This window comes from Eumetopias jubatus, unplaced genomic scaffold (assembly GCF_037043125.1).
Source record: "Eumetopias jubatus isolate StellerSeaLion01/CBP00866 unplaced genomic scaffold, mEumJub1_p1.0 scaffold_7, whole genome shotgun sequence".
Lineage (NCBI taxonomy): Eukaryota > Metazoa > Chordata > Mammalia > Carnivora > Otariidae > Eumetopias > Eumetopias jubatus.
The window spans coordinates 100,921,757-100,934,102 of record NW_028274813.1 but is presented as its reverse complement, the minus strand read 5'-3'; the positions used below and the strand labels follow the sequence as shown (position 1 = coordinate 100,934,102).

The following is a 12,346-nucleotide window of genomic DNA, read 5'->3' as shown; positions in this document are numbered from 1 at the left end:
ACGGACATCCAAATTATAAAATATCCTGAAGTCAGAATAAAGACAACTGCATTGGCATTTTCCTCCACATGCGTACTACAATACCTGTGTCTCTTGCACTCAGGAAAATAAATATTTGAACTGATCCCAGAAGTTGCTTCCTGTGACAGTCCCTAATCCTGCTTTTATTTCCAACTGCCTCAGAAAAGAGGAAGAATGAGATTATGCATGTGAAATATTTGTAGACTGTCAAGTTCTATATAATTATAAATATTCACCACATTCCAGTATCTCAGGAAATTGGAAATGAATGAAAATAATGGAGTTCAAGTTATGAAATCCATCACCTCCAGGCCTTTGGCCAAATGCATGCCTAAGCTCCTTCTGATAAAAACAATGGTTTACACTCACCTCTCCATCATGGATTAACTTGCCCAGCTTCAAGAGGGAACTATAACTGGAGCATAAGAGGGATTTCTTACCATTCTGTATATAATGATCTCATGGGAGAATTAGAAAGGAAAACAGATGTCAGGTTAATAACCTCTTGGGGAAAAGCAAAAGCAATAATCATAGTAAGACCTGACCACAGTGTGTCTTGGTTGGTACTGTTACTACTAAGCTTTGTCTCATGAGGCAAGATCAGTCTAGCCCCCCAAAATTAGACTTCTACTTTTAATGTGCCCTTGGATCAAATGGACCAATGCAGAGCAGGCCTTGGCTTCTCATGACAGGTCTGTGAAAAGACCATGTGCTGGGGAAGGTAACTGCTGATGTGCTGAGATGCAGCTCAGCACATTCACTTCCCCTTTTGAACAAGAAACTGGAGTTGGGGCCCAGTACTGTTCAAAGCCATGGTTTAAAAGAGACTGTTAATATCATATAAGTCGCCAGAGACAAGAATAAAAACATTCTTGCCTAGGGGATTTCAGGAACATTGGGAGGAAGGAGGGAATTTTTGTCAAGAGAACACGCCTGGATCCCAGAAGAATCATACTGATGGATCCTCAACTTTTCTTAAGGCAAGCCTAGACTCTCAATATTGGCAGAAGCCTACTGCTAAATTAACAGGCACTCTAATTTCACTGTATCACTAGTTATGAGCTAGAAAAAAGTCCTTTTTTAATTTTCTAGTGTCATTTATCTCTAGCCTTAATACATTGACTTTGTCTCTGGGTTTTTTTGTTTTGTTTTGTTTTTTTCTCCTCAGGAGGGGGACTACTGTCTCCAGTCAAATATAGTCATGTCTCAGCAATCCATTTATTGCTTATCCACTTGATGGGCTTCTCAAACAACATTTTTAATTCCAGGATGATTTCCTCTTTGTGGGGGAGAAGTTGCTTCAACTATTTATTGCTTAGAGAATAAAAACTAATTTTAAGATTAGCCTCACCCAAAATTATGATAGTAACCTCCTAACAAATCTCACATCCACCTTTTCTACCATTCTTTCTTTATCCCTCCAATAAAATACATACTGTATTCCAAAGACGAATCTAAATAATTGCTTGCTTATCTTACTTGAAATGATCTCTTCAGTCATCAGCCTCTCTCCCTCTCTGTGGGAGAGCTAGAGGCTTCCCATAAAAGACCAGCATTCAGCTGAACAATTAGTTCCGGTTTATTTTGGCTTGTTTGTTTTTAATGCAGGGACCATGCAATACAGAACACTATGAAATATACTTCACAAAATATCATCTTCTGAGTGGAAAATTTTGAACATGTTAGCCATTCTCCTCTGAAACAGGATAGCCTGGGCCGGAGCATTATGCTGGTTTTCAGGAGTAATGATAATTCCCTCCCCACTTGAAATACATTTATTGTTGAAAAGCCAGGTTTGAACAAACTGCTTTTGGCAACAGTATTTCCCCCAATAGCTCTGAATCAATTCCTAGATCAAAATCTCTTTCCTAGAGAACTATTTCTGAATTCTCATTTTGAGAGGACCTTATGGATGATTTTAAGTTCATGAAACAATTCCCTGAGTGAAGTAGTTGCCACACAATAAACTCTCCAAGGCTTAGCTCATCCCAAATCAAGCAGAGGAAGCTCATTAGCTGAAGGGTAGGAAAATGACTTGGTACTAATAAAAAATAGATGATCATGGATATTTCTCTGTCTTGGTCCACAAGAAGAAAGACACATCTGGAAGCAACTGTAGTAACTTCATTTAGCCAGGTGGTTGCTGTTTTTAAGAGTTCTTTTTGAAATTTGGTTCAATAAAACATTTTATAAACTCAAAATAAGTACCTACAGTTATAAATTCTTTTAAAATGAAATTGATTTCTCATTCAACTTCTGAGTTTGTTTTTCAGTTTAGCAAGAATGGAAAACCAAATCTTTCTTCTGCCTAAAACTCCACAGAATAAAATGATACGATCACTTTGGAAAACAGTTACACATAAATTTACATACAGTCGAACAATTCCACTCCTTGGTTTCTGCTCAAGAGAAATGAAAACACAATGTCACACAGAGATTGGTAAACAAATGCTCATAACAACATGATTCATAATAGCCAAAAAGTGGAAACCATCTAATGTCTGTCAACCATTGCATGGATAAACAAAATGAGGCATATCCATAAATGCACTACAATTTAGCAACAAAACTACTAACACCTACTGCAACATGATCTTAAAAAATATTCTGCCAAGAGAAAGAATCCATATTGCATAATTTTATTTATATGAAATGTTCAGAAAAGGTAAATCTATAGAGATGGAAAGCAGATTTGTGTTTGCCTGGGGCTGGAAGGTGGGAAGAGAGATTAACTGCAAAAAGGCACAAAGGATTTTTCAGGGTAATGGAATGTTTTAAGATTTGGCAGTGTTGACTGATGGCTGCAAAACTCCATACATTTACTAAAAATCAGTGAGTGATACAAATAAAATGGATGAATTTTATGATACATAGATTACACCTCAATAAAGCTGTTTTTTAAAAGTATGCACACACACACACACACAGAGAGACACAGAGACACACAGACACACACACACACACACACACACACACACACACACTGGTTTCTCCAACACACAGAGAGTAAAGTCCGAAGTCCAGATTCTCTAACATAGCATGAAAACTCTATCCCCTTCTCCCTTTCCAGTCCAATGGCCTTCATTTCCCACAAACACAGCAGTGCAATAGATTTTCCCTTCCCCAGAACATGCGGTGCTGTTTCACATTTCTGCACTTGAATTCCCCACCTGAAAACCCACAACCCCTTCTCTACCCAGGGAACTCCTACTCATCTTTCAAGACGCAATGTAAATTAAACTTCTCTGAAGTGGTACCTTAGCTGTCTCAATCAGAATAAGTTCCTTCCTCGTCGTGTTCCCATAGAATCGATGCATGTGTATGTGTGTATGTGTGTGTGGTGTGTGTGTATGTGTGCATGTGTTGTATGCGTGTGTGTGTGTGTGTACCATTTCTTATTTGTATTATAATCATTTGTTTACAATGCCACCTCCACTGTGGGTTTTTGTGTTTTTCTGGAAGGCAGAAAAAAAAACTCTATATACTAATGGCTATTTTATGTTGAACATTTACTCTTTGCAATGTGCTTTTCACATGTTACTTCTAATCCTCATAACAACCCTGTAGGTGAGAAATTACTGTCTCCATTACCCAAATGAAATCAAGGCTCAAAGAGGAGGCACAACATGTGTAGGATCACACTGGCAGTAAGCAGGAAAACTGAGATAAAATCCATATCAGCTAGACTCCGAAAATCCATGTACTTTTAACTAAAGTGCTTCTGGTTCACAAGTAGAACATAAAGAAGAAAGGATACATATATTCAATGTATCATAATGGCAAGAGTTGTTAAGACCTGATTATTAGTATCCATTCTATCACTGATCATTTAATGTTGGAAAAGTCATTTGACAACCTGGGACTCGGTTTCTTTATCAGGAAAATAAGAAGTTGGACAAGATAATCTCCAAAGTTCCTTCTGGTTCTAAGAGTGCTGATTCTATGTGCCATCTTGCAACCACTGGAAATCAAATATACCAAACCAGCGCATGCTCTTTGATGATAATCTGTAATCTCAACACAGGCCATATCTGGTGATGTTACCATAACACACTACCATGGGCTGATCCCAGCAGCATAAGTGCTTGAACATTTCTTGTGCTATTTCTTAAGCAGCTGTTAAAGAGTAGGACAGGGCTCCCAATTCTCTCTGACTGCATGCCTTATGAGATAGTACCCAACACTTGAAATTCTACACTGCCTTAATGTCCACCTCTGTCCTAGCACAGGCTGTCAACATTACTCACCTAATAAATGCTACCTGCACAGCACCAGGCATTGCTCCAGCTGATTTGCAAGTATTCACAAGTATTCTCCTAACCTGCCTCTTCCCTACAATTCATTCAATACATTGCCAGATAAAGTTTCCCGAGACGTAGAAACTCTCACTGTGTCATTCCTCTGCTGATAAGCAACCTCCACCCCCCAAGCCCAGCATTTCATTTCTTATAAATAAAGTCAGAATCCTAAGTCTGGCTTATATGTTCTGTGGTTTAGTCCCAATCTATTTTTCAAACCCTTTTCTTCCACCACTCTTTATAGTCCTTGCATTCCAGGCAAAAGAAACTACCTAAGGGTCACTGTATTCAACGGAGATTTTTAATAGAAGTATAATTTCCATGTAAACATAGTTTTAAACAATATCATAAATCACTGTAAAATTTAGAACATGCTTTCCCGCTAGCATACAAACTGGACTCTGTCCATGCAATAGGTTTATGCAGCTTCTTGTGCTTGTCTCTTTCTAGAATGCCCTTTCCCATCATCTACATATTTCAAATTCTTCAAATGAGCTGCCATGTCAAGTGCCCAATGTGGTAACTGACATGTAAGTATTCAATACATATCTTTAGCTATTCAAAGCTGCTTTCTGTCCCTCTCACTAGTAATTTCTCTCCCTCTCTGAACGCATACAATCTCTCAAGGAGCTACTTTCTATTTTGTTTTATATTATTGAATATGAATGAGAATCCCAATGATCAAAAGCTCTTGGAGAAGAGGGGTATTGGGCCTTAGTTCTATGTGTACCCAGCACCAAACACAAATTTTAAGTGCTCAATAAATATTTCTTTAATGAATGAAAATAAAAGTGGGAGCCACCAGAGTGGCTGACATTAGGAAATGGAGTGGGGTTGGAGTAGAGGTGCTATTATGTGCCAAGTACCATGCTGAGCACAACTTCATCCATTATTTCATTTACTCCTTTAAAAACCCTAAGTAGGTGCTAATAAAATCTCCATTTTACAGAGGAGGAAACAGGGTTAGGGAAACTAAGACATTTGCCTAGGTCAAACCAAGTCTATTTGGGTCTTCCCAGTACTGTACTTGTCGGCTGTCCCTCTTCTAATCTTTCATCCCCTCAAGGATGTTTCTAGGACAACACAACGCTCCTAGTCCCTTCCGCGGGGCGAGCCCCGCAGCTTCCTGCCGAAATACCCGGAGCGCGAGAATGAAGAGAGCACGGACCCCGCCCGCTGCGTCGCTGGTGACGTCATTACGCAGGGCCGAGGCGGCGCGGCCACGTCCTTTAAATAAGGCCTTCCGAGGGCGCGCGCGAGACAGTGTGAGGAGTGGGGTGGGGCGTGTGTGGAGTGGGGGTCGCGGCCCGGGCCAGAGCCGCCGCGGACCACGAGGTGGGAGGAAAGGATGCTTTGCAGCCGAGACGCGGAAGGGAGGGCGCTGCCTTGCAGGCGGGCACGCTCGTGAGGGTGGGAGGAGGGAACATGGCGGCCCCCTCGGTCGGGCCAGGACCCTACGCTCCAGGTTTTGGCGCGGCCCCCTCCCTCTGGCTTTGCTCGCCTCTTTACTTGCCTTACTGGAACCTTGTTTCTCCTACCGTTCCTTTTCCCTCAGCCGTTCCTTTTGTCTTCATCAACTCTCCCTCCCCAGCCCCAGACGGGGTCATAATGTGAGAGGGGGGACTATGTGGGGGCAGGTCAGAGCCGTCAGGTACCGAGAGACCGACTTCTAGATTTGCTAGTTTCTCACATACCACTTTGTCAAGTATTCAAGGGAGTTTGGGATGACCAGGGAAGCACAGAACATAGAGTGGTCAAAGCAGATTTGCAGTCCTGGTGATTCCTCTGTATGATTCTGTGAAATGTCATTTAAGTCACCTGGACCTCAGTCTCCTCAAAAGTGAGGTTCTTTTTGAAAGATTCTTGATATCCAGGGAGTTTTTGTCCAGCATTGCTTTGCCAGAATTTGTCCCATAACCATGTATGGTTGGGAAAACGGAAGCAAGATTTATCTGGGCAGTAAGAGAATAGAGGGGAGCTGAGTTAAGACCTAACAGCCCCATGCCCTTAAGTGATCTAGTATGTAAGCAATGAGAACATTCAGTTTTGACTCTTATTTCCACAGTGAGTGTCCTGAAAGTTACGTTACTGGAATAAGTTAAATGGAAAAGGATTCCTACCTCAGCATTGCTGTTCTGGAACCTTGGGAATATTCATCTGTGTGCTGTATTCTGTTTTAGGTGTCCCTGTCAGTTGAGGATAGATGTTACAGGTTCTTCCGCACCTAAGTTAACAGCCCCTGGCCCAGCCAGTCACCTGCTTTTGATCTTGACCTTTTGTTTTTCCTCAGTTGAGTGTAGATTCTGGAGAAATTTTGCCTCCGCTGGAGTCTGCACTGCGAGGCAGCAGAACTGTGAGCTAGAGTGAAGCAGAAATCTAGGAATATGACCTCCATGATGGCCATGGGTGAACCAATGCTGAACTGGTGAGTTATGTCTATTTGAAATCTAAAGAGGAGTGAAGTGGGACTGGCGGCTGGATTAGGAAAGGAGGGTTTCTGGCCTGGAGAGATTTGGAGGAAACAAAAGGAAGATACAAGTACAGTGGCTCAGAATGTACCCTGGTCTTCCCTTCACATACTGAGCACTTTTGAGTCATAGCTGATTGCACTTCCTCTCCTAAAATGACAAAAGTTCATCACTCAGATTACTACTAGGTGTAACTCCATCATGTATTTATTATTTATTGTTGGCCTCTTAGTGAAGGAGAGAGGCTAGAATTCTCTTGCGTCCAAGAACCTTGCCCATTTCTGTACAGCTAACAGAAAGACCCTCTTTTAAGAATAGACAAACTTCATTTTGTTATATGAGAATCTACATCAAGTGATAATATAAATGCATACACTGTGTTTTAGAAGTGTATGAGAACTTCACAAATAGCACACTTGGTAATTGTAGTTTTGTAGGGATCTAATACATGTGCTGCTTTAAATCAATTTAACACAAATTTACTGAGCATCCACTCTCTACTAGACAAAGAGAATACTAAAGTTACAAGAGATTACAAAGATGATTTAAATAGTACCTGACTCATAAGATTCAATCAGTATGAGCTCAATAAGTATTTTTTTTTATATTGCCAACAGTGCTCCCTTACCCCAAGGAGCTCACTGTCTTTGAGTCCATGAATTTGTTTTTGTATGATATGCAAAAATCTTGTAACTTAATGAGCTTTCACAGATACAGTACCATAACAAGTAATAAGAAATTACACTGTTGCATAGCAAGTAAGACATTCTAATTTTTATCATTTATACTTTAACCATAGTTGTGGGTTTTTTGTTTTTTGATAAACACCTTTAAAAACAATGGGTATGGAGCAAATACACTAAAATTTTCTGTTTTGGGAAGGGGCCAGCCAGAAGTTACCATTTAATAGATTGTTCTGTTGTAAGTTTTAGGAGGTGTATACATTTATGCTCCTTGTCACAAAGAACGTGTTCAGATGCAGCACAGATGCTCTTAAATGCTATTGACATTATGAAACCAAGTGTAGTTTACAGCCCTTGGAAGTACCTTTTCCCACAGAATTTTAATAATTTTTGTCCTTTCTAGGTTATGGTTCTCACTGTTTTTTTTTTTTTTAAGATTTTATTTATTTATTTGACAGAGAGAGACATAGTAAGAGAGGGAACACAAGCAAGGAGACTGGTAGAGGGAGAAGCACGCTTCCCGCAGAGCAGGGAGCCTGATGTGGGGCTCGATCCCAGCACCTTGGGATCATGACCTGAGCCAAAGGCAGATGCTTAATGACTGAGCCACCCGGGCTTCCCGGTTCTCATTGTTTTTAATTCCTTCAACCAGCATTTATTGGCTCCTTACTATATGGAAACCACTGACTATAATATGTTAGTCTCTAATTATGATGTTATGGAAAATCATATAAGACATTAGAAGTGGTTTTAGCAGAGGCACACCATTTATCACGTTTGCCAAGTTCATGAAAATAGGTAGGATATTTAGTCTTTGTAGTGTCTTGTGACCTGGCACAATAATGCCTGAAACAAAACTAAGTGGAGAAGCATTTTCTTTTAGCAACCAAACATCTTAATGTTATACCACAGAGCCTGAGGTGAGCCCTGCCCCTGACAGAATCTTATTGTACCTCAGTCTGTTCTATCTTTAACTCTTAAGTATCTCTGATATTTAATTGGGTATTAATGGAAAAAGCAAGGCTGATTATTTGAAATGGAGAATTTCAGAATGAGCCTAGGCTAAAAGCTATCCAAGTAAAACATCTAAACTCTTAACATCTGATATATGAGATTAAAATTATTAAGAGGTGATTGTCTAGGAAAGGGGCTATGGAGGCATGTAGTTGTAAACTACAGTTGTATCATTATGCTGCTTAGTCTAGCATGAGATTTTGAATTGTCAAATATAAGTAAGTTACTTTGTTTCACAGGGATGTTTCCTCAAAAAATGGCCTTAAGACATTTTTCTCTCGAGAAAATTATAAAGACCATTCCATGGCTCCAAGTTTAAAAGAACTTTGTGTTTTATCTAACAGGTAATATATTTATTTATTTGGTTGTTTATTTTCATATTTGATTGTTATTTTTCTGGCAATTGAAGTTTTATATCTGTATCCACTATTAAACATTCAGATTATAAAAATGTAAAAATTAGAAAATGGAAGAACCCAGTACCCAAGGATGACTAGTCTTGGGTATATGTGTATTTATATATAGAGGTATAGATGTAGACAGATAGATATAGATATATATGAACAAATCTTTTTGGACCTTTCTCCACATAGATATAAAAACAAAAATGAGATCATACTATAAATAATACAAAATACTATAAAACTGTTTTGCAGTTTGCTTTTTCTTTTAAAATAATATTTCAAGTATCTTTCCATGACTCTCTATATGGCTGAATCTTCTTAATTGTTACATAATACTTCATTATGTAGATATACTTTCAGTTCATTTGCCTAGTCTGATATTGCAAAATGTGTTCCTCTTTTTCTGTTACTATAAACAATACATTGATGAAATTCTTGTAATAATTTTTATAAGATAAATTCATAGAAATTGAATTGTTCAGTCATATGGCATATGCATTTTATATTTTAATAGATACTGCCAAATTCCCAGAGATTTTTTTTCCTCTCAGATATGAACGTGCCTATTGAATGATAATTTTCCCTTTTCACTGTTTGCCTGCCTGTAACTGCTCTTCTTTCCTTTGTGATTGGCTATTTCTATTGTGAATGAGTCCTGAAACCAAGTAATTGGGTTTACTAAAATGGACTGTAAATATGACAGGTGAGGAACTGGGGAGCTTCTCTAGAGGAGCTCAACACTTACTTTCATCCTTCCCCACTCATTTTGCAATTGAGGAAGTACATTTCCAGCCTCTGTTTGGAATGGGTCTCCATCTGTTCCTGCCTTCTCAGTACCCTTTCTGTCAATTAGCACCTCTTCCTACCTGCTATATTTTCATTCTCTCCTGATAGGTGTTTAAAGGTGCTCAAGTTTTTCCTGTCTCAATCCCTGGACTCCATTGTTACTTTCTTACCACTTCTGTTATTTGTACTTAGATTTCTTTAAAAACTTGTATGTTTTTGCTGGGAGGAAACTATAAGACATGCAAAAAATGTTTAACAAAATGGCAATAATAATAAGTCCCTCCCTGTCAATAATTACTTTAAATGAATTAAACTGTCCAGTCAAAAGAGATTGGGAGAATGGATTAATAAAACAGGATAAAACACTTCACTGCACATCTCACTACATTTGCTTTCACTGAACTTCCCACTCTAATCTGGCCTCCACCTCACTAGTCTACTAAAACTGCTCCTCTCAAGATCATCAGTGACCTCTCGACTATGAAGGTATCTCACTTTCCTAGTTTTCTGGTGATGGTGGTATTTCTCAGTCTCTTTTACCATCTTCATTTTCACGCTTGCCATACTGACTCATTATACTCTCTGGAGCTTTTAAGAAATACTGATTTTGTACTCTCAACCCATGCTTTTGAATCTGAACCTTTAAGGATGTCTGTGGAATCAATTGACCCCACTGATAGTCATTTAGGTTGTTTCCATTCCTTTCCTATTAAAACAGTGAGCATCCTTTTATGCTATCCTTATATGCTGATGATGTAAGTAGGATAAATCATATAAGAGGAGGTATGTATATGTTTTTTATTTTGATAGATACTACCAGAGTGCCATTAAAACATTTTTTAAAAAGTGCTTTTTTGATTCATCAGATGAATAAATAAATTCACATAAAAGCAAGTAGATGTTGTAGTAAAGAGGCGATTTTAAAAGCAACATTCTTGCCTAAGTGCATAATTATAATGTCTTTGCTAATACCTATAGAAGGTTGAGTAGATCCCATATAGATGGATCTATGGATTTTTAAAGCTATTTTTGTTATTCAACTTACACCATTTCTTGATACCAATTTCTTTTTTTAATTTCTTAAAACTTACTATCAAATAAAGAATTGCCTTTGTTTATTTGAATCAAAGAATGCCTACCAATTCTAGTATCCTGGAAGAGGAGGGTAAAAATGTATATCTTTACCTTTTTTAAAGGTAAAAGGAACATGTATCTTAAAACAAAACAAAAACTTTTCACCACTCTATATACTTTTATCTCAGCCTTCATCTTTTCAGACTAAAAATTTTTAATATTAATCTTCATCCTGCCACTGCTTCTTAATTATTTTAATGGTTCTTCTCAAGTTTAGCTCTAGTCAGCATGTTGTAGGTGTGGATTATAGTCTGAATTATGTAAGGGAGATGACATCTTGCTGGCAATTGGGTACAGCTTCTAAAATATTTTCTTCTTAGAATATGCTTGTTTTTCCTTTAGATTTCTGTACAGCATAAAATAATATATTAGTATAATTTACCTTTTGGCATAGAAAAAAGAAAGATATAAGGCATTGATTACGTATGTTTCTAGTCTTTTTTGCTCACATTAAATTTTATTAAGTTTTGTTAAGGAATGGATTTTCAGACTATTAATTTACGGGTATTTTCTTGATGGAAAAATTAGAAAAAAATGTAAAATTTTTATTAACCCTAATTTTGTGTTTTTTGTGTTCTCTAACATATTTGGGGAAATACTTCTAATTACTCTGCTTTCTGCAATAGGAGGTTTTTATTCAACCCTTCTCCCTCTACTGGAAGGTAAACATTTACCTTTTTCTAAATTAAAATTTTGGTTGTAGACACTTGTAACTGAGTTTTGAGCCAACAATGGGGAAAATAGCTTCAAATAAAAATTATGAAATTTCAACATGTTTAATATAGAAAAGTATAAATCAAATTCAGGAGGTACAGGTAGACTTTAGATGGGGGCTAGAAGCACCATTTCCAAATGCCACTTAAAGAAGCCACCCAAACCAGTAGACTTAAAGCATAGGAGACTAAAAGTTTGAATTCTGCCTTTTTTTTTTTTTTTTTTTAGAAACTTTAAGCAAAAAAGGAGAATGGATGGTTGACAAAATGAAGGGGGAATACTTCAAACCATCAACTAGAATAAAATATAATGCTGTAAATGTGGCTAGACAAACACTGTCAGATGCTTTTGGCTTGCACCCTGATGAAGATTTTGACAGCACTGCACTCGGAAATGATCTTGATGTGCTGCCATTTCATTCTTTGCTGAATGTAGCCAATTTAAACTGCTAGAATTTCTTGACATTCCTACTCTGGCATATCTGAGTCAGCATCTTGTTGCTGCAGCAGCTTAATTAAATTTGCCAGTTTGTGCCACAAGGACAGACATATTCTCATATTCAGAGAGACAGCTGTGAAGCAGTATTATTAAGAGTTGCGGACACAATACTGTTAGGTTTGAATAGCTCTCAAGACATTTTCTAGTGAGAAATCAATTTGCTGTAATACATTTCTCCCAAGATCAGCAGTTAATATTCATTTTGTTAACCTAAAATATGCTTATTTTTATACAGTTATTGGAGAAACTTTAGTAGCTAAGTGTGTCTTCTTTCACCTGTATTATTTTCAGAGCCAATCTAAGCATCCTTATTTTAATTTCCAAAA

The 12,346-nt window shown here is 37.9% G+C and overlaps 1 protein-coding gene across 4 annotated transcripts in view; it reads left to right on the top strand.

Annotated features, from left to right (window-relative positions):
- Positions 1-5,526: 5,526 nt before the first annotated feature.
- The window catches only part of ICE2 (interactor of little elongation complex ELL subunit 2), a 64,525-nt gene continuing 57,705 nt past the window's right edge, over positions 5,527-12,346 (top strand). The window contains exons 1-3 of one of the 4 annotated variants that reach the window (XM_028100386.2): positions 5,527-5,584; positions 6,610-6,744; positions 8,724-8,828. In XM_028100386.2, the coding sequence (XP_027956187.1) occupies positions 6,704-6,744; positions 8,724-8,828 (146 nt within the window). In that variant the 5' untranslated portion in view covers positions 5,527-5,584; positions 6,610-6,703. The other 3 variants (XM_028100388.2, XM_028100387.1, XM_028100389.2) reach the window with 3 other exon arrangements.